The sequence below is a fragment of the Panicum virgatum genome, chromosome 3K (assembly GCF_016808335.1).
Source record: "Panicum virgatum strain AP13 chromosome 3K, P.virgatum_v5, whole genome shotgun sequence".
NCBI lineage: Eukaryota > Viridiplantae > Streptophyta > Magnoliopsida > Poales > Poaceae > Panicum > Panicum virgatum.
The window spans coordinates 63266037-63291703 of record NC_053138.1 but is presented as its reverse complement, the minus strand read 5'-3'; the positions used below and the strand labels follow the sequence as shown (position 1 = coordinate 63291703).

Sequence of the window (25667 nt, the reverse complement as noted above, 5' to 3'; positions counted from 1 at the left end):
TTCTCATTTCTTGGTTGCGTGGAAGTTGTTAGAGGAGAGAAGATATTGGCGTGTGTTGCTTGCTCTAGATATATACAAAGTATTGCTGTTAACTGTAACATATAGTATCAAAAGCATGTGACTGTGTTGTTGTTATTGTAACGGTAATGACATATAAGGGATGGAGTTAAAATTTTCAATAGTACCGAATGGGATGATTTAAATTTTGATAGTATCAAAAGGATGAGGTAAATTTTTAGTGGCATATAAGAAATTTTCTTCAATAAAATACCCCCACCCCCTGCTCCTTTCCACTCACCGTGCAACTTGCAAGGCACTCTGATCTGGCCGACGAGCTCAACGAGGACAAACTAGGGCATGGCCAATCTTTGGCCAGGTACTAATGTTTGGATCGGAGACAAGCCAAATTACACGAATAATGTTGGAGCAATCTTAATTGTGACTGACATATGGACCCCATGTGGCAATAAAGTTTTTAGTGCGAATGAAACGAACATGGCACCATTTATGCCATTTCGAGTGATTTTGGTGATCGAACGACAACACAACACTTGTACTAATATGATTGTCAAGATGACCATTCTCAGGCTTTTAGGTTTAAGTGATGACAAAGAGAAAGAGAAGATAGGCGTAGCAAGGCCCGAAGGGCCGCCCCTACGGGGGTTCCGCTACCCGGTTAGCGGACGGGGGTCGATGGGGGAGCCGCCCCTCACAGGTCTCAGGGCAGCCCCCTGAAAGCTCTTCGGTTGGTAGCACCGGAAGAACCGACGCCTTGGTATTTTGGTGCAGAAGAGAATCAAAGCCAAGTCAGCTTAGAGGCACCGGATGAACTGATGGGTCAAAAAGGGGCATCGGTGCATTGGGCGTACAGTGTTCCAGAGACGATGCAAGTCGCGCAAGAGCCAAGTCTTCAGCACCGGTTGAACCGGTGAAGCATCGGTGCATACCGTCGGTGTAATGACGTCAGCGCCCAGGAGAAGATCCTTAAGCACCGGATGAACCGGTGATGCATCGGTACAAAGCATCGGTTCAACCGGTGATCACTGCGTCAGCTGTCAGGAGTTCAACGACTACTTCAGGTTATGAGTGACCGGATGAACCGACGCTACCCCAGCCAGAGGCATCGGTTCATCCAATGATACGCAGATTTTCTGCTGACCGTTGGAGCAACGGCTACAAGACTTGGTGGCCTATATATGCGCCTCACCCCGGCCATTTGAAGATTGCTGGAGTTGCTGGACATCCCACACACACCCAAGAACATCTCCAAGCCATACAAAAGCATCAAGATCATATCCTTAGCCCTTATCACACTTTGAGAGTGTTGTGTAAAGAATTAGCTCTTAGTGAGTGAGATTGCAAGGCTTCGAGCCTTTGTGCTGTGGTTCTTTAGCGAACCAAAACAAGAGCTTGGTGCGCCGGCACTTTGGAGCGTGAAGCTCGCCGGCAACGTCATCGACCCTCCGATTTGGTGTGGAGCGGCGACGACATCTTTGTGCGGGGGACGTGGAGACCCCCATCCTTTGTGGAGAAGTTTCTTAGTGGAACCCGGAGCCAAGGTGACCGTGATTGTGTTCACGGAAGAGACTTGGTGGCCGAGTAGCAATACTCTTAGTGAGTGCTACAACAACGTGGATGTAGGTGTGCCTTTGTGACTAACCGAACCACAGGATAAACACCTGCGTCAAGAGTTTGCTATCTCCTATCCCGCTCTTTAAGTTTCCGCATTTCATACTAGCAATTTGTGTGCCTTTACTTTCATAGAATAATTTCTTGATAGGAAAGTCTATATGTTGCTAAACTCTTTTGGATAGAGTTTTCACACTAGAACAACCTAGTTGCACATCTAGATAGTATGTTTTAGTTTAAGTTTTGTGCAAACTAGTTGGAGTCATAGGTCTAAGTTTTTTGAATGCCTAATTCACCCCCTCCCCCTCTTAGGCTAGAGCACCCGGTCACTTTCAGCGAATAATACGGATCTTGATTTGTTTGTAGACTTAATTGCAAGAAATGTAGTTGTTCAAATAAAATAGCAATAATAAGTATGGTTTAGTTGATAGAATCGTTTGAAGTACGAGTATACGAAACTATAATTGTTTGACATACAAGTAAAGCTCTTGAAACGTTAGGAGGCAATGCACCTTGGGAAAATCTATTCCTCTCGTGCGCGAGTAGAGCTCGCGATGTAGTACACACGCTATGCTTCTACCTCGTGGAGGTTAGGTGGCTGGACTTTGAGAGGGTTGGTTGCTACTTGTAAGGGACGGCGGTCACCGGCGGCCTTAGAAGAGGAGGGGGAGAGGTGGAGAAGACCGGCAGTGGCGGCGGGTTGCGGGGGCAGCTGGGACACCAACGGCCTGGGTGGCGGCTTGATACCGGTGGGTTAAGCCAGTTTCAGTGAGATTTTATGAAAAATTTTATGATATTAAATATTATTAATTTTATTGACGTGACAAGAAGAAAGAATGATGAGATTTCATGGGATGTAAGGAGAATTTCATCACCATAAAACTCATCTAGCATAATTACTTAGTTCTTAGTCTAGATATCTGTATTCATAAAACTTCCACTAAAACTGCCTTGCTAACCGGAGAGGGAGGAGCGGCCTTCTGTCTGGTGGAGGCGGCACCGGGCTGTGGATCCAGCGGCTGGGAGACAACGCCCACCCCTTGGCCACGGGGACACTCAAGCGAGCAACTAACCCCCAACTGACACGTCAGCTGCTGCCCTACCCGTGTGGCCAGGCCAATTGGGCACAAAATAAATCGACGTCCCAAAATCGACGGCTCTCGCAGTTTTAGCATTCGTGCCAATTTTTTTCTAGTTCTGTTAAGTAATAAAGTTTGGCTTCCGACCTAACGTGGAACGCCTGCCAAAAAAAAAAATCGGAGTAGCGCCAAATTTTAGCTCGGCAAGAAAGGGTCCCGAACAAAACTGCCCCTAAAATACCCCCGCCTCTTGCTCCCCCACTCACCGTGACACCGTGGAAGCCGCGATTGGCCAAGAAGAGTACTCCACCACATCAGAGCTCACACCGCGGCCTCCTGCCATCCATGGCCATCCTGAACCACGGCGACACCACCGCAGCGAGCGGCACCAGCCCGGCAGCCGCCGCCGTTAACGTTGCACCTCCCATGCATTCGCTTGTTCAGCCGGTGCTAGACGCCGACGAGTTCCGCAGGCAGGGGCGCTTGGTCGTCGACTTCATCGCGGACTACTACACGCGCATCGACGAGTACCCCGTGCGTCCAGCCGTCGCTCCGGGGTTCCTGGCCCGGCAGCTCCCCGAGGCGGCGCCGGCGCGGCCGGAGCCCGGCGGCGACGCGCTCGCCGCGGCGCTCCGCGACGTCCGCGACCTCATCCTGCCCGGCGTCACGCACTGGCAGAGCCCCCGCCACTTCGCGCACTTCGCGACCACGGGCAGCAACGTGGGTGCCCTCGGCGAAGCCCTCGCCGCGGGGCTCAACATCAACCCCTTCACGTGGGCGGCCTCGCCGGCCGCCACCGAGCTCGAGGTCGTCGTCACCGACTGGCTCGGCAAGGCGCTGCACCTCCCGGAGAGGCTGCTGTTCTCAGGAGGCGGCGGGGGCACGCTGCTGGGCACGTCCTGCGAGGCCATGCTCTGCACCCTCGTCGCCGCGAGGGACCGGAAGCTCGCCGAGATAGGCGAGGAGCGGATGGGCGACCTCGTCGTCTACTGCTCTGACCAGACCCACTTCTCCTTCCGGAAGGCCGCGCGCATCGCCGGCATCCGCCGCGGAAACTGCCGCGAGATACCAACGTCCAGGGAGAGCGGCTTCGCACTCCAGCCCAGGACGCTCCTCGCCGCCGTGCGCGCTGACGAGGCGGCGGGCAGGGTCCCGATGTTCCTGTGCGCCACGGTGGGGACCACCCCGACGGCGGCGGTCGACCCTCTCCGCGAGCTGTGCGCTGCCGTGGCCGGGCGCGGCGTGTGGGTGCACGTGGACGCGGCCTACGCCGGCGCCGCGTGCGTGTGCCCGGAGTTCCGCGGCGCCACCGCGGGCGCCGAGGCCGTGGACTCGTTCAGCACCAACCCGCACAAGTGGCTGCTGGCCAACATGGACTGCTGCGCGCTGTGGGTGCGGCGGCCCGAGGCGCTGACGGCCGCGCTTGGCACCGACCACGACGTGATCCTCAAGGACCCGTCGTCGGAGCGGGGCGGCGGCGTGGTGGACTACAAGGACTGGCAGGTCGCGCTGAGCCGCCGGTTCCGCGCTCTCAAGCTCTGGCTCGTGCTCCGGTGCCACGGCGTCGAGGGCCTGCGCGGCTTGGTGCGCGCCGACGCGCGGTTCGAGGTGCCCGTGCCGAGGCAGTTCGCGCTGGTGTGCTTCCGGCTGCGCGCCGCCGCCGCCGCCGCCGTCGGGGAGAAGCGCGGCCGTGACCGTGATAACGACGCGGAGCCCAACGAGCTCAACAGGAGGCTCCTCGAGGCGGTGAACGCGACGGGGCGGGCGTACATGAGCTCCGCCGTGGTCGGCGGCATCTACGTGCTGCGCTGCGCCATCGGCAACTCGCTCACCGAGGAGCGGCACGTCCGGGAGGCGTGGCGCGTGGTGCAGGAGCAAGCCACCGCTGTCTTGGCTGCCGCGGCGTGCACGGAGGAACGTGCGGTGCGCAGCGCCCGTTAAGCCGATGCTCCGGCTGCTGTTCCTCCTGTGCAGAATGAGGTTTACCCCATTCGGTCTTGAGGCGACTCTTGTCATTGTGGCTTGCAAGATGCAAGGCCTTGTTTGGAAGTTATTAATTGTTTATTTTGAAGTGTCGAAGTTAATTGTTTATGATGCCATAGTTGGTTCGCATGGTAAGTAAATGGCATTGTAGGGTAATTCCTACTAGAGAAACTGCAATCTCCAAAATAAAATTTCTTTAGGTGGGCCCATAATGAATTTTCTACTCGCATCTCGCGCTTGTCCTCTCCTTTTCTCTCCCGATTCGGTGTGCAAGCGGCAATGTTGCAGACGCGCAGTGCATATAGCCGCGAGCTGCGCGGGGCGAGATCGTGGCGGCTCCTCTCTGTTGTTCTTCTTTCCAAGAGAAAGCAAGCAGGTCTCCTTCTCTCTCACTCCATCTCGATTTCTCCGACAGCAAACTAGCTTCTCCCTCTTGGCCCCTTCGTCTTCCCTCAATACCATAAAAAATTTAACTCATCCTCTCAATGCCATTGGATCCACGTGTCATAGATACAAAAATCATCCTCTTAATGCCATCGAATGACATTGAGGGATTAATTAAAATTTCAATGACATTTAGAAAATTTATTCTTTTGGATTCTCAAATCCCAGTAGCTTAGCTATCAAAAAAAAAAATCTCAGTAGCTGCTATGCCACACTGCCCCCTCTCACTTCGCTTCTTCCTCCCGTGAAGCCAGGCCTGCGTGAAGCAAATAGCAGCACTAACCGTGTGTTTGGTTGCGGGATCAATGGGTTGGGTTGGATCCAACCCGAATTTTGGGAACGGAGCCGATCCATTCATTGTTTGGTTGCACTTCTGATTTTGGGGATGGAGTGAACCCATTCCATGTTTAGTTGAAGGAATTGGGAATACGGGTTGGATGGCATGATAACACCGTTAATGAGAGTCCCACTTGCCACCAATAAACCCCACCTGCCAACCTCTCATCTTTTTTCTTTTTTTCTCTCCCTTATCTTCTTCCTCAGCCCGGGGGGGGGGGGGGGGGGGGGGCTGCCGCGCAACTCACCCCGCCGGACCCGACGGCCCCCCGCCGGCACGCGCTCGGCCTGGGCGAGCTCCGCCGCTGGCGCGACCTCCGGTCAGGCGGACGCGGCGCTCAGGGCCCTCTTTCCTCCACGGCGGCGCCATGGCAGGTGGACGCGGGGCTCCGCCGGCCGCGAGATCCGCCCGTGGGCGAGCTCCGTCGGCCGCGAGCTCCGCCCTGGAGTGGCTCCTCCCGTCCCGTTGCGACATCCACCCGTCCCGGCCGCGAGCTCCGCCCTGGCGGCTCCTCCCATCCCGGCGCGAGCTCCTCCCGTCCCGGCCGTGAGATCCATCCCGGCCACGAGCGAGCTCTGCGAACGCATGGAGAAGGGGAACGAAATGGAGACGACGAACGGAGGTGTGCGCGAGGGACGGAACCCAGCTGGGTTCGCCCCGTCCGCCACTTTTCGGAGGACGGAGCCAACCCACATCTGGGCAGAATATTCCCTCTTGGAGCCAACCCAACTCTCCCATCTTCCATCCAAACAGCCGCAAGGACGGGTCCGCTCCGACCCGACTCGTTCCGCTCTCCAACCAAACACACGGTAACTGTCTAGCACCTGCGCCCTCTCTCACATGGCCACAGGGGCGGAGCTGGCCCACGGCCACACCTAGGGCAGAAATGGTGCGTCAGCAAGTGCTACAGTGCTATGAACAGTGATCTACGGTATACAAAATATAGGTCTACGCTAGGGGCCTAGGCTTATATCCGCCACTGCATGGCCAAGCAAACAATTCAGTTCACCAATAAAATCATTTTTTTAAACACACGCAGCAGACGATTCAATCAAAGTGCATGGCCTCTCTCCGCATGCATGGATATTTTTAAAAAAGGATTGTAGCAGCCTACCTCTCTAAGTCTTTTTTTTGCGAGGCCTTCACCATTAGTGTAAGACATACTTATTTATCTCAGAAGATTTTCTATTTCCTGTATCCAAACCGGCTGCAAGCTTACAACCCACTTTTCATCTTCTCTTCACCTCAGTATTTAGCCTCATTTTAAACTGTTATAATACCTGCTGCCATCTTTCTTATGCCTTGTTTAGTTCTTAAATTTTTTTTCTACATTACCCATCACATCGAATCTTTCGACACATGCATTAAACATTAAATATAGTTGAAAAAATAACTAATTACACAGTCTAACTAATTAGCACGAGATGAATCTTTTAAGTTTAATTAGTTCATGATTAGATATTATTGGTTATGTAACAATAAAATGTGCTACAATACCAAAACTTAAACTTTTTCATCAACTAAACTCACCCTCACTATTTTCATCAACTAAACTCACCCTCACTATTTGAGACTTAGTAGTCTTGTCACTCTCTCTCACCACGCTTGTTTGAGTAGTCTTATCACTCTTTTTAGGCCATTTTTTGTTCCAAAAAAATGTACCCATCACATCAAATCGTTTGACACATGCATGAAGCATCAAATGTAGTTGAAAAAAATAATTAATTACACAATCTAGCTGATTAGCACAAGATGAATCTTTTAAGTCTAATTAATCCATAATTGAACATTATTTGTCAAGTAACAACAAAATATGCTATAGTATCAAAATCCAAAACTTTTTCGCGAACTAAACACAGCCTCCCCGCACTCTCTCTCACCATTCCTTGGTGAGTAGTCTTATCACTCTCTCTCTCCTTTACCCATGCATGTCAGTGCATCTATACCATGTGTCGGCGTTCCGACCCGTGGGGCCTGAATCCCAACTAGTAAATGCTGCGTGTTTCCTCGTCCCGGATGATGATGCAAGAGGCAATCACAGTAACGCACGGTTTTATCCTGGTTCCGGCCGCGGGGCCGTACGTCCAGCAAAGGGGGTGTGCGAGGGCACTGTATTATCTTGCACCCGAAGTGCTCGTAGTAGGGGATACAAGCGAGGCGAGAGAGGGAGAGAAGCTCCCAAGTCTCTGCTAGAGGTGGAGTTGGTTGAGATGAGTGCTCAGTCGTGCTGAGAGTCCTCTGAGGGGGAGTTCAGAGAACTTACTTCCAACCTTTGATTGGAGAGAGTCGATCAGCCTCTCCAAAAGGAAGCCCACCCTCTCCTTTTATAGTTGTAAGGAGGGGCGGCGTACATGAGTGTAGGGGCGCGGAAGTCGTCGTTTTCCCCTGAATCGCGGGTACAGTGGTCGAGCACTGTAGGAAGCGTACTGTGGGAAGGCGACGCACGTCGCCGTCATCCTAGGCTCCGTCCTTGGTCTCGTGGAGATGGCGGCGGCCGTCCTGCAGAGTCCCAGCGGTAGTAATGGCGTGGGACGGTCCCGGACCCCCTGGTCGGGGTGCGAGCGTGCGCACTAGAAGGTCCGGGGGCGCGTGGAAGTCCCGGACCCCACAAGAGGGAGGTCCGGGACCGTCCGCGCATGCGGAGTGCCCCTCCCGGAAGGGCACGTGACATCACCAGACCCCTTCCCCAGGGGGAGGTGTGTTCGGATGGTTGATGTCGGCGTGACAGTAACGGGGGCGGCGCCAACTTGTCTTGTACTGCGTTGAATGCTCCACAGTGCTGCTATAGCGGCTGGGGTGGCAGAGCGGTGACCGGGGTCAGTGGACGGGACGCCGGTCACATCCACTGCGGGAGTGGTAGTCTGACGCCGCCCGTCCTTTGAGCCGTGGCGGAGTAGCTGGCCTTTAATGCCTTTGTACGGCGGTCGGTTGGGCGGCGGGGCCACTTGTCCCTTGTGCCGAGAGATGGCCTCGAGCGAGGCGGAGATTGGCCACCCGCTCGAGGGCAGGTCCGCTGTCCTCGAGCGAGGCGGAGACTGGCCACCCGCTCGAGGGCAGGTCCGCTGTCCTCGAGCGAGGCGGAAATGCGATTGCGTGGTCGAGGGTCCGAGGGGAGCCCTCGAGCGAGGCGGAGATGAGTGACCCGCCCGAGGGTAGATTCGCTACCCTCGAGCGGGGCAGAGATTGTTCGGTGGGCCTGAGAGGGGTGCGAATGGGCCACATGCTGGGCTTCTTTGAGTCCTTTCCTCTCTTCCAGATTTGGAAGGAGCCCGGGGGCCTTTGTGGGCCCAGTTGCCTTAACATGTGTTTGTGTTTTCGAAAGTGGTTTTAGTACTCCAATTAGGGTGTCCCTAATTGTGGCACCCGACAGTAGCCCCTGAGGCTTTGGTCGAGTCATGGGATTCGTCCAAAGGGTAATTCGGCGGTTTCTCTCTCGACGTGTTTAGTCAAAGTCGCGCACCTGCTGGGCGCGCCTGAGCGCGGGCCCGGCGGGTGCGACAACACGCCGGTCGGGATAGTACGCCCGTGGGGGGTGTACTTCGAGGCGCGCGCCTCTTTGTTTGTTTGTTTGAAGGACAAGACGTGTCCGCGCACTGAGGGGGGCCAGGGCGACGGTGGCACCCGCTGCTTGGCAGCTGGTGCTCCCATCGTGCTGTCCCGTACGTAGGGCCTTGGCCCCAGCGTTCCTGGTTGCTTTACGGCGCGCCGTTCGAGGGCATCCGGCCAGGGCCGATGTTGCACCGCTTAGCATCCGGGGACTCTGCTCCGCTTTATTTCGTTCGGTCGTGTCTCGGCGCAGGGACCGAGGACATCCTTTGCTCGTGGAGCGCCGCTTTGTCACGGGCGATACAAGCCTCCGCTCTTCGGAAAGCTCGAAGCTTTGTGCCCGGCACAGCTATAAATAGGGGTCGTGGGATTTCCCTTCTTCTCCAGCCTTCCGACTCTTTCTTCCAGCATTGCCTAAATCTTGTAATGTTTCCATTGCCTTTTTGCGACCGGCCCCCAGATGGGGTGGCCTGGCTTTTTTAAGCTTTTGGCGCTAGAAGAATGCTTGCGAGCGGTTGGGGAAGACCGGAGTGGGCGTGCGCACCATCCCTCAGCTTCAGTGGGATCAGCGGAAGAGCATTGGGCCCGTGGGGTCCTGCTCCTGCGATGTCCCCTAGCCTGAAGGGGGATGAGACGCCTGACCGGGGCGCTGGCACCAGGTCCGGCGGCTATTTTTCGCCTCGTCCCCCCCGGCGACAAGGTTGCTCTCGGGGAGAGGGTGCGGAGGGCGCTATCCGCCAGCTTGACCCCCCGCGCGGTCTTCGGTGGAGGAGACGCTAGAAGAAGGCTTGCGAGGAGAGCGTCCCGCTGGACCCGTGAGGTCTGGGGGCCGCTTCTCGCATCCCTAGCAGCCCCGCCGCTGCGTCGGCTAGGGGCTTGGTGCCTTTCTTCGTCGCTCGCTCCTCCCCAAGACAGGGAAAATTGCCACGTAGGTGGCAATGTGTTTGTATCTTTCGATGGCTTCGCGCCGGTGATCCTTTGTAATCTTTACTTGCTTTTGAGCAATAAAGTTCCCTTTCTCCTCTGCGGGGAGGATTACCGAGGGTATAGGGGTGTATAGAGAGTCACGACCCTCGAATATGTGTGAAGTCACCTTCGCGGGGGCGCGTCAGCGCACCCGCGGGTGTAGCCCCCGAGGCCTTGGAGGAGAGTTTGTGCTCGTCCAAGGGCTATAAACGTTGTCCCGCTGGGTAGCTCTACTGGGATGGCCGTCCAGCGTCTTTTTCAGCCGGCATCGGCACTTTTTCAGCCGGCCTCGGCACTCTTAGTGCTGGTACGGCGATCTGGCGTTCAGCTTTAGCCGTTAGGGGGACGTACGCTAATAGCGGTGGGTTCGGTTTACGCGTGGAGCTTCATAAGTGATGGTTGTCGATTTATTCGAGGGTGTGGTTTTGAACCGTGGTGTGCGAGGAGCCCCCGAGCCTAGGCCCGTGTGAAGGCGTTCAGGGGAAACCCTCGACTTTAATTACGACCCTCGTCGCCCTTCAGCAGGGAGGAGGGGTGAAGCGCACCATGCTACCCTTGCCCGGGCCGCGAGCTATGGCTGCTTCAGTGAGCTATTAGCAGGTTGTTCAAGTGGACGTCCGTGCCCCGTTCGATAGGGGTCGGCTCGTGGTCCATAGACACGTCTCATAAAGCGCTTGCGAGGGTTCACTAGGCGGGGCTCGGACCCATTCGATAGGGTCCGAGGGCTCGACGCTCTCCCTCGATGGGATCCCCCTTCTAGGCACTCTCGACTGGCCTTAAACACTGTGTAGGATGTCTTGAACTCCGCATTCGAGGGTAGCTTGTATGGCACATCCCTGCAGTCCCTGACTCCGGTGATCTGGGGCGCCTGTCGAACCCCCTGAAGGGCCAGGCTTCGATCCCTTGATCAGTAAGGCCTCGAAATGCGATTCCTTCGAGGGTAAAGAGACCCCTGAAGGAATATTCCGTCTTGGTTTGAAACGACGCAGAGTCGCAAGTCGTGTGCACGGGTCTTCCGCTGGTGGTGGGCGAACGTGGCCCGATTCGTGCGGTGCGGCGTGGGCGCGCCTTTTCAGGCGTCGGCCTCGGGCAGACGGAGCGGCGTGGGCGGCGGCTGACGGATGGGATAACACAACAGTCGCGTCGCGCCCGCCGGTTACCGTGCCGCATTTATCGCCGCGTGCGCGCGTGGGGAACTCCGCGGTCGTGGGGCCCACCCGTCAGTGATAGCAAAATCTACCGCATTGAATGCGGTAGATTTGGGCCGTGGCTGTGGGTGCGCCCCCCGTGGTACATAAATATGGAGAAGAAGGGGATGTTTTGGGTTCACCTGGCCATTTGCCTTCATCCTGTTTCGCCTTCTCCGCCTCCGTCGCCTCCTGAACCCATAGCCTAGAGCGAGAAGGAGAAAAGGAGAAAGAGAAAGTGAGAGGAAGAGACTTAGCCATTTCGGAGCCTTCCTTTTTCCATCCCCCCTCGACTCTCGGAGATGTCGGATATCCAGGAGCCCTTGCCATGGGGGAAGTCCTCCGCCACCGTCGCGGTGCTGGAGCAGCTGGTCGCCGATCGGCTGCTGCCGCGGAACCCCGACGCGGGGGCGCCGGCGTGGATTTCCCCGCGCCCGGACGAGTCTGAGCCGGAGCCCCCGCAGGGCTATGTTGTGAGCTTCGTGCGCCTCCACGAACGGGGCTTCGGCGTCCCCGCCAGCAAGTTTATGAGGGCGCTGTGCGAGTACTACGGAGTGGAGCTGCACAATTTCAGCCCCAACTCCATCTCGCAGGCGGCGGTCTTCGTCGCCGTCTGCGAGGGGTACCTCGGCATCGACGTCCACTGGGATATCTGGATCCACCTGTTCTGCGGCGAGCTCTTCGTCGAGAACGCGCGGAACCAGCCAAGGCGGTTCGCGCGCGCCGGTGGCTTGACGCTCCACGTCCGCCCGAACCGGCGGAACCTTTACATCACAAGCAAGATGACGACAAACAACTCCGGGTGGAGCCGAGGGGTTGGTTCTACCTTCGAAACTTCAGCGGCGCGCTCCCGGCGTTTACTAACAAGGTTCTTCGGGAGCGTCCGGCGAAGTGGGACTGGGGGGTGTCGCCCCCTGCCCAACAAGCCAGGCTCGAGGGCCTTACCGATGCGCTGGCGCGTTTGGTGAGGAAGGGATTGACAGCGGCGGACGTCATAGCGAACTTTCACCGGCAGAGGGTGATCCCTCTTGTGGAGAGGGCCCTGCCGATTTACCGGCTCATCCCCGGGAGCAAGGTCGAGGGCTCGAGGACGTCGAGCAAGCTTCTCTCCCACACCAACGCCGCCCGAAGGGCGAAGTATGCGGTGGCGGAGTTTCCCCAAGATCCCGCGGATCTTTGGAGGATCAAGATGCATCCCGAGCCGGGGTATATTTCCCTGGTGAGTTTTGGCTTCGAACTCGTCGTGCATCGTGTAGTTCCCCTTTCCTGACCCCATCTGTGTGTATTGTACAGGGTTTGAGATGCGGCACCTCGAGGCCTCCGGTCTCAGAACAGCGCCTGATCAATCGCCTCCACGCGGAGAAGATGAAGAGGCGGAAGGACGCGGTGGAGGCCAAGGCCGAGAGGAAGAGGAAAAGGAAGGCGGCGCACGACAAGGCGCGCCAGCTCGCTCGGGCGGAGGGGAAGCCGCGACCCGCCACACCTGAGTCCTCGGAGGAGGACGAGGAGGAGGACTCGGATGCCGAGGACCGCGCGCCGAGGGGGGACGGGGAGGGCGCGAGCCCCCTACCGTTCGACCTGTGGGACGAGGAAGAGGGAGCAACCGTGGCGCCAGAGGAGCCGGGGGCCGTAGCGGGGTCATCGGCGAATCCCACCCTCGAGGGTGCGATACGGGGGTCATCTTCGCCGGCGACCGGCGAGGGGCCGCCTGCGCCCCAGGTGCTGATCCGCGGCCACGAGGCCGCGGCGGGAGAGGAGTCGTCCGTGCTAGCAGCCTCGAGCCATCGGGCTGACACGAGGGGGGCGCCCTCGGGGCAGTCTTCGAGGGACAGCCCGATGCCCCAGACTCGAAAGAGCGCCACGAGGAAGAGGAGCATGAGTGCTCGATCTGGGTAAGCATTTTGGATTTCGTTTTTTGTTATGTACTTGGTAAATTTCTCGATCCCGCTCAACTCGTGCCTCTTGACTTCCAGCCCCGGGGCCGTTCCCAAGGATGCAGTGCGGCTTGCCCCGGCCAAGGCTCTCAAGACCGGGGCTCGCAGCACTCCGCACACGGCGCCGCAGCCCCCGCCCGCCTTGGATCTCGAGGCGGCGGCCGCTAGGCTACGGGAGGCAGTGGCCCGAGGGGCCCAGGCGGCGCAGCAAGCCCGGGAGAAGGAGGGTGACGCTGGTCAGAGTGACGCCGGCCACCGTGGCGCCGAGGCGGCTGCTCAAGCGGCCGACGCCGAGGAGACCGGCCAGGGCGGTGCCGGTGGTGCCGCCCAAGCGGTCATTGATGTTGAGGCCGGTCAGGGCAACGCAGATATCGCCGCCCGGCCGGACATAGGAGGAGAAACTGGCGGGGGCGCGCAGGAGCACCCTGCCGGCCAAACTGCGGAGGAGACCCCCGTCTTCGAGCCTTCGAGGGCCGAGGGCGAGGGTCTCGCAGAAGAAATGGCGCAAGAGGCGCCAGCGGTAGAAGGAGCCCCCATCTCGGAGCCCACCGAGGCCCGAGACGAGGGTACCGCCGCGATAGTGCCCGTGCCCACGGCGCAGGGGGCGCAACGACGGTGGTGGAGCTGCCAGACAGCAGCGAGGAGTACGGGGACTCGATGGATATCGACCCCGCTGCTGCGGCGAGCACCGCCGCACATATTGCCGAGTTCGCGTCGGCCAGCGCGGGCGTGCTCGAAGCGGGGGCGTCGGAGGGGAGCCACCTCGGGGTTATCGTCCCGTCCGGTGTCCCCTCAGAGTTCCTTCGCAAGGAGCAGGAGGAGGAGGAGGCCTGGAACAAGCAGATGGGCGTTGGGCGCGAGATCTTGCAGGCCCTCGACCGCGCTTATCAGCTTCATCAGAACGCGGATTACCAGGTCAGCCAGGTAAATATTTCCCCCAGAAAATTGCTCCGATTCGGTTTTAGTTTTTACGCGTCCTCACCTACACCCTCCCCCTTTGCAGCAGCTGAGGGAAATCTCGCGCCAAAAGAGCATCGAGATGAACCGGCTGTACTCCCAGATGAGCCAGCTCGGGCAACACAACGCCGAGCTGGTGCTCAAAAACATCGACGCCAACACCAAAATGGCCGATCTGGAAGCGCGTCAGCGGGCGCTGGAGGAGGAGCTGGCGCGGGTTGCTGGTGAGCGGGACGTCCAGAGGGCGGCAGCGGAGGAGAAGGCCCAGGAGGCCGAGGCACAAGCTGCCGAGCTGCAGCGCCTTCGGACGGCGCTCGAGGAGAGAGCTCGGGAGGCAGAGGCGCAGAGCGCCGAGCTGCAACGCCTCGGCGCCACTCTTGAGCAGCAGAAAGCCGAGCTCCTCCACAAAGAGGTGGCCGTGGTTGCGCTTGCCGGGACCCTCCAGGAACAGGGTGTGGCCCTCGAAGAGAGGGAGGTGGCCCTCCAGAACATGGGGGCTAGCCTTGAGGAAAAGGAAGCCTCCATTTCCTCGCTCGAGGAGGCCGCCCGTACCCAGAGGGAGGAGGCGCAAAAGAACATGGCGGGTGAGTACCTTCGATTTTCCGTCGTTTTACTTTCTTTCGTGGCTAATGTTGATTTCCTTTGCTCAGAGCTGAGGCAAAAGGTGGCGGATGAGACCGCGGCGAAGGAAGCAGTCCACACCGCGCTCACGGCGGCACAGATGGAGTTTGCTGAGCTGGAGCAGACCGCCGTGAGCGTGTGTCAAGAGCTCGAGGGGGAGGGCGCCGTCTCGGGCAGTTCGGTGATCAGCCGCCTGCGCGCGCTAGGCGGCCGGATTGCCGAACACGCCAAGAGTACCTTCCGCCTCGCTGTCCAGCGGGCTCTCGCCGTGGCCTCGACGCATTACCTCATGGATCTCCAGAGGGTGTCGTCGGGGTACGTCGTTCCCAATGATGCCGATGCGGACGCCGCGTCGGTCATCATGGATGAAGCTGACGCAGCCGCAGAGGAATTCGCCACCGTCCTTGCCGAGAAGCTCGAGGCAGACATCCCTCCCATCGCTGAATTCGACGCCCCTGAAGACCCGCAGGGGGGGATGGATGCCTGTAGGAAAGTTGGGCCTCGAAGCCCATTGTAAATAGATTAGTGTTTATCATAGTCGCGCCTTGTAATCGCACTTTATGAATATAAGAGATTTGTTTTTGTAATTTGAATGTGTGGCCCGTCGAGGCCTTGTGTGTTCGAGCCTGTGTTTCTTTACTTTACTTCCGTGTTCTTCGTATGCGACTTAGATAAACATCTGCGAGGAAGTTCGCGTTCATAAGCAACGTAGGCGTAGGGTGGTGAGGGGGGTGCCGTATCCCGGAGGCGTAGGCGGCCCCACGACTCGGCCAGCCCCGTACCGTAGTTGCTTATGCCTCGCGTCCATTTTTTCCAAGGATACGAGAAGCTTAGGGTCGAGACGGAGATATTTCGAAAAAACATTGGCGACTTTTTGGGGACGTTCGGGGGTTCCCCCCGTAGTAGCCCCCGAGGGAGGCTCGGTTTTGCCGAGGGTAAAGCCGAGCATACCTCGATGTTCGTGCGCGCCCAAGCCCTCGAGGGTCGGGAATGTTCCCAAAAAGCAATAAGTAAAGCGTACTTCCTTATTATTTCGGGAAATTGAAAATGCGAGTACGAACAATATACAAATAGCTTGAAATGCTAAGGATAAAAGCGACGTAGCTGTTGTATATTCCAAGCGTTGGTGAGGACTTCGCCTTTTTCGTTGGCCAGCTTGTACGTGCCGGGCTTGAGCACCTTGGCGATTATGTACGGTCCTTCCCATGGAGGTGAGAGCTTGTGGCGGCCCCTGTTGTCTTGTCGAAGCCTTAGCACCAAGTCTCCTTCGTTGAGGTCTCGGCGCCGGACCCTCTGCGCCTGATACCTTCGCAAGGACTGCTGGTAGCGCGCAGAGTGGAGGAGCGCCATGTCTCGAGCCTCGTCCACTTGGTCCAGCGAGTCTTCGCGAGCTCGCTGGTTTCGTTGCTCTTGATATGCCTTGAGCCTCGGCGATCCGTACTCCAAGTCAGTGGGGAGGATAGCCTCGGCACCATGGACCAGGAAGAACGGAGAAAAGCCCGTGGCTCTACTCGGGGTCGTCCTCAGGCTCCAGATGACCGAGGGTAGCTCCGTGAGCCACCTCCGGCCGAACTTGTTCAGCTTGTTGAAGATTCTTGGCTTTAGTCCTTGGAGGATCATACCGTTGGCACGCTCCACTTGCCCGTTCGTCTGTGGGTGTGCCACAGCCGACCAGTCCACACGTATGTGGAAGCTGTCACAGAACGCCATGAACTTCTTGCCTGTGAACTGGGTGCCGTTGTCGGTGATGATCGAGTTCGGGACCCCGAACCTGAAGACGATGTCGGTGAAGAATTGGACTGCTTGCTCGGATTTGATCTTGCCGATGGGTCGAGCCTCGATCCATTTGGAGAACTTGTCGACCGCCACCAGCAAGTGGGTGAAGCCCCCGGGCGCCTTCTTCAGCGGACCGACGAGGTCCAGCCCCCACACGGCGAACGGCCACGTGATGGGGATGGTCTGCAGAGCATGGGCCGGAAGATGTGTTTTTCGAGCATAGAACTGGCAACCCTCGCAGGTCCGCACGACGTCGGTGGCGTCGGCGACCGCGGTGGGCCAGTAAAATCCTTGCCGAAACGCGTTGCCCACGAGGGTACGTGGCGCGGCGTGATGGCCGCAGATGCCAGCGTGGATGTCGCGGATCAGCTCCTTGCCCTCGGGGAGGGGGATGCATCGCTGCAAGACGCCCGAGGGACTGCGCTTGTGTAGCTCATTGTCGATTAGAGCGAAGGACTTGGCCTTCCTGGCGAGGCGCCGTGCCTGAGCACGGTTCGAGGGTAAGATCCCTCGAATCATCCAGTCAAGGTACTGGACGCGCCAGTCTCGCGAGGTGGGGGCCTCGTCGACTTCCATTGCTTCGGCCTCGTCCGCGGAGGTGGTCCCAAAGTCAATGTCCATGGGCTCGACCCCGTCCGCCGGGGGGTTCCCACCGGGGGACCCGGTGGACGAGGGGCCCGGCTCCGGCGGGTCCTTGAATTCGGCGGAGGGCTTGGCGATGTCGCGGGCAAAGATATTCGGGGGGACAGTGGTCCGCCCCGAGGCTATCTTGGCCAGTTCGTCGGCATCCTCGTTGTACTTGCGCGGGACATGATTGAGCTCGAGACCGTCGAATTTGTCTTCGAGGCGGCGCACCGCGTTGCAGTATGCCTCCATCTTCGGGTCGTGACAGCTGGACTCTTTCATTACTTGGTCGACGACAAGCTGAGAGTCGCCGCGCGCGTCGAGGCGTTTGACGCCGAGCTCGATGGCGATGCGGAGGCCACCGAGGAGGGCCTCATACTCCGCCATATTGTTCGAAGCAGGGAAATGCAAGCGGATCACGTACCGTATGTGTTCTCCGAGGGGTGAGATGAATAGGAGGCCGGCACCGGCGCCAGTTTTCATCACCGACCCGTCGAAGTACATAATCCAGCATTCGCCCTGGATTTGTGCCGGGGGTAGCTGAGTGTCCGTCCACTCAGCCACGAAGTCAGCCAAGATTTGGGACTTGATCGCTCTGCGGGGGGCGTAGGCGAGGGTCTCTCCCATCAGCTCCATAGACCATTTGGCAATTCTACCCTCGGCTTCCCGGTTGCGGGCTATCTCTCCCAAGGGGAAAGACGAGACAATGGTGATGGGGTGAGCCTCGAAGTAGTGGCGCAACTTGCGTCGAGCTAGCACTACTGTGTAGAGCAGCTTCTGAATCTGCGGATAGCGTGTCTTGGTTTCGGACAACACCTCGCTGATATAGTACACCGGCCGCTGGACGGGCAGAGCCTGACCCTCCTCTTGTCTTTCAACCACGATCACCGCGCTGACCACTTGGGTCGTCGCAGCTACGTACAGATAGAGGGGCTCGCCGTCCGTAGGTGGCGTAAGAATGGGAGCATGAGTGAGCGATGCCTTCAGCCTTTCGAGGGCTTCTTGAGCTTCGGGGGTCCACGTGAAGTGCTCTGTTTTCCTCAAGAGTCGATACAGGGGTAAGCCTTTCTCGCCGAGACGCGAGATGAAACGGCTAAGGGACGCTAGGCATCCCATGACCCTCTGTACCCCCTTCAAGTCTCGGATCGGTCCCATCCGAGCGATGGCCGAGACTTTGTCAGGGTTGGGTTCGATGCCCCGCTGGGAGACAATGAAACCCAAGAGCATGCCTCGAGGCACCCCGAATACGCACTTCTCGGGGTTAAGTTTTACCCCTTTGGCCCGTAGGCAACCGAATGCGATCCTGAGATCGGCAACCAGGTCGTCCGCCTTCCTGGATTTTACAACGATGTCATCGACATATGCCTCTACGCTCCGCCCGAGATGGTCTCCGAAAACGTGGAGCATACACCGTTGATAGGTAGCTCCGGCGTTTCTGAGGCCAAAGGGCATCGTAACGTAGCAGTACATGCCAAAAGGTGTGATAAAAGAAGTCGCGAGCTGGTCGGACTCTTTCATCTTGATTTGGTGGTAACCGGAGTAAGCATCAAGAAAGGATAAGAGCTCACATCCCGCAGTAGTATCTACAATCTGATCAATTCGTGGCAAGGGAAAGGGAACTTTCGGACATGTCTTATTTAGACTAGTGTAGTCCACACACATCCTCCAGTTTCCACTCTTTTTCTTCACTAATACTGGATTAGCTAGCCACTCGGGATGGAATATCTCTTTGATGAATCCGGCCGCCAGAAGTTTCTGCAACTCCTCGCCGATCGCCCGGCACTTGAGCTCGTCGAAGCGTCTTAGGCGCTGCTTCACCGGCTTGGAGTTGGGTCGGACATCAAGAGAGTGCTCGGCGACCTCCCTCGGTATGCCAGGCATGTCCGAGGGGCTCCACGCAAAGATATCTGCGTTGGCGAGGAGGAAATCGACGAGCACCACTTCCTATTTGTCGTCGAGGGTGGCGCTGATCTGCAACACCTTGTCGTCGGAGTGGCTTGGGTCGAGGGGTACTTTCTTGATACCCTCGGCGGGCTCGAAGCTCCCGGCGTGTCGGTGCATGGAGTCTAAGGCCTCGCTCGCCATTTTGTCGAGGGTGGCTGCGAGGGCCTCGTCCTCCGCTTGAGCTTCCGCACGCTCAACGCACTCGACGTCGCACTCGTAGGCGTGCTCGAACGAAGAGCCGATGGTGATGACGCCCTTCGGACCCGGCATTTTGAGCTTGAGGTAGGTGTAGTTGGGGACAACCATAAACTTGGCGTAGCAAGGACGACCAAGGATGGCATGATAGGACCCTCGAAATCCCACCACCTCGAAAGTAAGAACCTCCTTGCGGTAAGTTAGCGGCTGTGCCGAAGCATACAGGCAGATCGATCTGGCCGAAGGGTTGGACTCGCTTCCCCGGCGCAATGCCATGGAATGGCGACTTGCTGGGGCGAAGCTTGTCCAGTCCGATCCCCATGAGCTCCAAGGTAGGGGCGTACATGATGTTGAGGCTGCTGCCTCCGTCCATGAGCACCTTGGAGAAGCGAGTGTTGCCGATGATGGGATCGACAACGAGCGGATACCGTCCCGGATGTGGGACGTAGTCGGGGTGGTCCTCGCGGCCAAAGGCGATGGTATCCTTCGACCAGTCGAGGTAGGATGGCGTGGCTTTGGTAACGGAAAAGACTTCGCGGCGCTCACGCTTGCGCTGCCGAGAAGTCATATTCGTCGTTGTTCCTCCAAAGATGAAGAAGGCGTTCTCCACTGGGGGGAACTCGTCATCTCCACCTTTGTCACCAGCATCCTTCTTCTTGTCCTCGTCGCGATGCGCGACACGGTTGTAGTATTTCTTGAGCATCTCGCACTGCTCGAGGGTATGGTTGACCGGGCCCTTGTGGTAAGGACACGGCTTCTTAAGCATGTCGTCGAACTGGCCACCACCGCCTCGAGGGGGGCCTCGAGGTCCCTTGTGGTCTGGGGCAGCTGCAAAGGCCTCCTCGGAGTCCCCTGCCTATCTTGACCCGCGCTGGCTTGGTGGGACCGGCTTCTTTCCCTTCTTCCCCCGCTTCAGTTTCTTGGCGGGGGCATTGGATTTGACGCTGCCGCCCTCCGCGGGCGCATCGTCTTTGCGCTTGCTCGATTTGTCGTCGAAGATGGCACCAACCGCTTCCTCGCCGGCGGCGTAGTTGGTGGCAGCGTCGAACAACTCATTGGTGTTAACGGGTCGGCTTCTCGCAAGCTCATGCACCAAGTTCCTGCACGTCGTACCCTCGAGGAAAGCGTTAATGACCTCGACGTGGGTGACGCTGGGGAGCTCGGTGCACTGCTTGGAGAAGCGTCGCACGTAGTCACGCAGGGACTCGCGGGGCTTTTGGCGACACCCTTTGAGGTCCCAAGAGTTCCCAGGGCGAACATACGTGCCCTGGAAATTGCCCACGAAGATGTGGACCAAATCGACCCAGTTGTGGATCTGATCCGCAGGCAGGTGCTCGAGCCACGTTCGTGTGGCGTCAGCAAGATGGAGAGGAAGGTTGCGGATGATGGCCGCGTCCTCCGTCGCGCCGCCTAGCTGACATGCTAGGCGGTAGTCAGTTAAGCCAGACTGCAGGATCAGTCTCGCCCGAGTATTTGACGAGGGTGTTAGGGTTGTCGGAAGCGCGGGGGTAAAAGGCGCGGTTCGAATCTCCCGGCTGAACACCCGGGTGCCCGGAGGCTCTGGTGACTCACCCCTGTCGTGCTCGGGGATCGAAGCGTCCACCCTCGTCGAGGGGTGTACCTCCTGCCATCGATGACGTTGCGGGCGTCGCCGTCGCCAGCGTGCCCGCGAGTGTCACGGATTCGCTCCCTTACGGGAACTCTCCCGATGCGCTCGTGCACCGAGGGTGTCCTCGCGCCGGGCGCTACGGCTGCTTTGCCCTTCGCCGCTGGGGGTGTGTGCACGGAGACCTCACGGTCCTGGTGCGCAGTCCCATCACACTGCTCCGGGGCCTTCGAGCGCATGCGACACGCAGAACTCTCGGCCTGCTGCACGGCAGCTTGCTCGATGAACTCCTGTGCCTCGCGGCGCAGGTTGCGGCCCGAAGGTGTCGATGGCTCGGGCATAGCTTGGAGTAGGTAAGCCGCAGCGACGAGCTTCTCGCCCGCCGTCTTCAGTTCTGGAGATTTGTCGACGTTGTCGTCGGCCAGGATGCGCTCCCGGGCAACACGTCCCGCCGCCTGGGCGTGTGCACCAGGCACGGCACGCTGCTGCTCGAGTGCGGCGCGTAGCTCCTGGGTTTGTTGACGCTGCTCGTCGAGCTTGGCTTGAAGCTCTTTGAGCTGCGCCAGCTGGGCCTGTCGCGCCGCCGAGCTTGACGAGGAAGGCGCTGCAGGCGGGTTCGCTGGTTGCTTTGCCCGCGCGTCCGCCCCGGCTTCCCCGTCGTTGCCTGGGGCGTTGTCATTTTGCTCGTCCGCAAGGTCCACCATGAAGCACTCCCGGGAAGGATCGAAATCCCCCTCGCTGGAGTCTTCGGAGCAGGTGAGGCAGTAGGCCGTCGCCAGCTGGAACGCGCGGAGAGCGTCGGGGTCACGGGCCCCGGAGTAGTCCTCGGCCTCCTTGGCTACGAAGTTGGTCATGAAGAAGTCGATGTCGTCGGCGATCGAGCTCGCCGTCTCGGGGTAGGATTCGTCAGGAGATGACGCGATGGGGCTGCGAATCGACCGAAGATGATAACCCGGCAGATCCCCACGCTCGATGAAGTCAGCGACGGTTGACGAGGCGTGGGCGGCAGCGTTGCGCATCCCGAAGGGGAAGGGCGACGCCGAAGTCGAGTCCCCCCTGGGAGGCACTAGTGTTGCCGCAGGCGATGGTGCCGGCGCAGATGACGCCGAGGCACGCGATGGCGAAACGGTTGCCCCATTGGTCGTGATGTTGAGTTGCGACACGCCAGCCTCGACCCACGTGGGGGAGCTGTGGCGTGCCGCACGACGCCGCTCCGCGCGTGCTTGTAGCGAACGCTGACCCGAGCGCCTGTTGCGCCGGGCTGGCGAAGTCGGAGTGATGAGGTTGCATTCGGAGGAGAGGAGCTGCATGAGGTAACCGTTGCCGGTTGTCCTGAACTCGAGACTCCCGAATGAGATCGCGCGTCCCGCTGGAAACGGATCCGAAACACCCATAGGGTATGGGTTCGATCTGCTCGCCATTCCTGGAGATCAAGTGGGAAAAAGAGAGAAAAAGTCACGCAGCGCCCCTACCTGGTGCGCCAGCTGTCGGCGTTCCGACCCGTGGGGCCTGAATCCCAACTAGTAAATGCTGCGTGTTTCCTCGTCCCAGATGATGATGCAAGAGGCAATCACAGTAACGCACGGTTTTATCCTGGTTCCGGCCGCGGGGCCGTACGTCCAGCAAAGGGGGTGTGCGAGGGCACTGTATTATCTTGCACCCGAAGTGCTCGTAGTAGGGGATACAAGCGAGGCGAGAGAGGGAGAGAAGCTCCCAAGTCTCTGCTAGAGGTGGAGTTGGTTGAGATGAGTGCTCAGTCGTGCTGAGAGTCCTCTGAGGGGGAGTTCAGAGAACTTACTTCCAACCTTTGATTGGAGAGAGTCGATCAGCCCCTCCAAAAGGAAGCCCACCCTCTCCTTTTATAGTTGTAAGAAGGGGCGGCGTACATGAGTGTAGGGGCGCGGAAGTCGTCGTTTTCCCCTGAATCGCGGGTACAGTGGTCGAGCACTGTAGGAAGTGTACTGTGGGAAGGCGACGCACGTCGCCGTCATCCTGGGCTCCGTCCTTGGTCTCGTGGAGATGGCGGCGGCCGTCCTGCAGAGTCCCAGCGGTAGTAATGGCGTGGGACGGTCCCGGACCCCCTGGTCGGGGTGCGAGCGTGCGCACTAGAAGGTCCGGGGGCGCGTGGAAGTCCCGGACCCCACAAGAGGGAGGTCCGGGACCGTCCGCGCATGCGGAGTGCCCCTCCCCGAAGGGCACGTGACATCGCCAGACCCCTTCCCCAGGGGGAGGTGTGTTCGGATGGTTGATGTCGGCGTGACAGTAACGGGGGCGGCGCCAACTTGTCTTGTACCGCGTTGAATGCTCCACAGTGCTGCTATAGCGGCTGGGGTGGCAGAGCGGTGACCGGGGTCAGTGGACGGGACGCCGGTCACATCCACTGCGGGAGTGGCAGTCTGACGCCGCCCGTCCTTTGAGCCGTGGCGGAGTAGCTGGCCTTTAATGCCTTTGTACGGCGGTCGGTTAGGCGGCGGGGCCACTTGTCCCTTGTGCCGAGAGATGGCCTCGAGCGAGGCGGAGATTGGCCACCCGCTCGAGGGCAGGTCCGCTATCCTCGAGCGAGGCGGAGACTGGCCACCCGCTCGAGGGCAGGTCCGCTGTCCTCGAGCGAGGCGGAAATGCGATTGCGCGGTCGAGGGTCCGAGGGGAGCCCTCGAGCGAGGCGGAGATGAGTGACCCGCCCGAGGGTAGATTCGCTACCCTCGAGCGGGGCGGAGATTGTTCGGTGGGTCTGAGAGGGGTGCGAATGGGCCACATGCTGGGCTTCTTTGAGTCCTTTCCTGTCTTCCAGATTTGGAAGGAGGCCGGGGGCCTTTGTGGGCCCAGTTGCCTTAACATGTGTTTGTGTTTTCGAAAGTGGTTTTAGTACTCCAATTAGGGTGTCCCTAATTGTGGCACCCGACAAATACTAATATGCATCGTAACCACATCATGCGCGCTCTGCTCACAATGCTGATTATAATTCCTGCTGCTAGACGGCCGATTAATAAGATGGCCACAAGTTAGTAGTTTTGAGAGTCATAAATGTTAATGTTTCATGAAACAAATTAAATAGGGTCCTCGATCGATCAGCTAATAATCAAAATTTCTCACTTTGATTTCTCTGTGATTTGTTAAATATTCAGGCACAACTCCCTGCAGAGAATTTCTTTATTCAGCTAATAATCAGCTTGTTGTTGCACACGATGCGCTCGTCGCAGGCCCCGATCTCCGACCATCGTTCCGGCGGCCGGTCCATGCCCGCGTCGTTCAGCATGGGGTGTTTGTCGTAGATGCCTCCATCCACAACGCCGGTGATCATCCCCCGGCTGCCGACGACGCCTGGCGTCTGCGGGTAGAGGATGACGTTGGGGAAGGACCGCACGAAGCCGGGCTTGGCGGAGACGATGTTGAGCTCCTCCTCAGTCAGGCGCGCCGTGAAGCCGTCGAAGACGGTGTGGTACGACCGCCACAGCCTCGGCTCGCCGAGGGCCGTCGTGTTCGAGGGAAGAAAGGAGTGGTGCCATGCGGCAACCGTCGTGCCTTGGGGAGGCTTCTCAACCCGGATGATGTAAGTCCTGTAGCCGCTGCCGTCGGCTGGCTCGACGTGCGGCTGCCGCCTTTGCCGCCCCATCTCCATCACGGCAGTGGTAGTCGCTAGCAGCAGCAGCCGCAGCAGGGCGATGCTGCATGCCGCTGCAGCCGAGCGGGAGCGGCTGTGGCTCGCCATGGCTGCGGGAGCGATGGTTAGCAGTCAGCAGCGATGGCCCGTGGAGCCGAGCGCCGAGTGCCGCTGGCGCCGCCTGCCTAACCTAGGGTTGCCGGGAGGCTGGGTGCACTACGGGAGACTGCTGCTTTGCCGTGTGCCAAAGCACACGGCAAAGCTCTATGGGCACACGGCAAAGCCTTTACCGTGTGCCGCACACGGTAAAGAACACACGACATTCAGACGTCGCAAAGGCGTCGTTTGCCGTGTGCCATTTATCGGGCACACGGCAAAACCTTTGCCGTGTGCCAAAGCTGACATTCGGCAAACAATTTTCCAAAAAAATAAAAAAAACATCGGCAGCCGCTGCAGTGGCAGTGCCGGCCACCACAACCACGCCGCTGGCCACCATCACCACCACCACGCCGGCCCGCCAGGAGAGGAGGCGCCGCCGCTCGTGGTCTCACTGCCGCCGCCGCCCGCGGACGCCCCCGCCGGCCGCCGCCCGTGGCCGCGCCGCCGCCTCCCACGGGCGCCCCAGCCGGCAGTGGCCGGGCCGCTGACGCCCACGGTCACCCCCGCCGGTCGGCATTCGGGGCCGCGCCGCCGCCGCCCGCGGGCGCCCCTGCCAGCCGCCGTTCGGGGCCAGGCCGCCGCCTCCCGGGAGCGCCCCAGCCGGCCGTGGCCGGTCCGCCGCCCGTGGCCGCACTGCCACCGCCCCGCGGGTGCCCCCGCCGGCCGCCGTTCGGGGCTGCGCCGCCGCCGCCTCCCGCGGACGCCCCCGCCGGCCGCCGTCCGGGGCCTCGCCACCGCCTGTGGCCGCGCTGCCGCCGCCCGTGGCCGGGCCGCCGCCTCCCGCGGGCGCCCTCGCCGGCCGTGGCCGGGCCGCCGCCCCCGTCGCCCATGGCCGCGTCGCCATTCGGGGCCGCGCCGTCCGGGGCCGCGCCGCCGTTCGGGGCCCTCGTCGCGCCGGCCACCACTCGGGGCTGCGCCACTGCAACTGTCGGCAGAGATGGAGGGAGGGAAGGAGAGAGAGTGAGGGGTGGGAGAGAAATGAGAGGGGGCTGATCCGGTGGGGGAAGAGGGGACCAATAGGAGAGCCCCATTTGAAGGGATGGATTGATGACATGGCATCTTTGTCGTGTGCCCAATTC

General features: G+C 59.2%; 1 protein-coding gene across 1 annotated transcript; it reads left to right on the top strand.

The window, feature by feature from the left end:
* Nucleotides 1-2858: 2858 nt before the first annotated feature.
* Nucleotides 2859-4903, top strand: LOC120700216 (tyrosine decarboxylase-like). Its single transcript, XM_039984434.1, has one exon. It carries the CDS (start codon nt 3054-3056, stop codon nt 4647-4649), a length of 1596 nt encoding a protein of 531 aa, XP_039840368.1. The 5' UTR covers nt 2859-3053; the 3' UTR covers nt 4650-4903.
* The last annotated feature ends 20764 nt before the right edge of the window (nt 4904-25667 follow it).

Coding starts and splice junctions, on each gene's coding strand:
- LOC120700216 (XM_039984434.1), top strand. CDS start 3,054: ATGGCCATCCTGAACCACGGCGACACCACCGCAGCGAGCGGCACCAGC.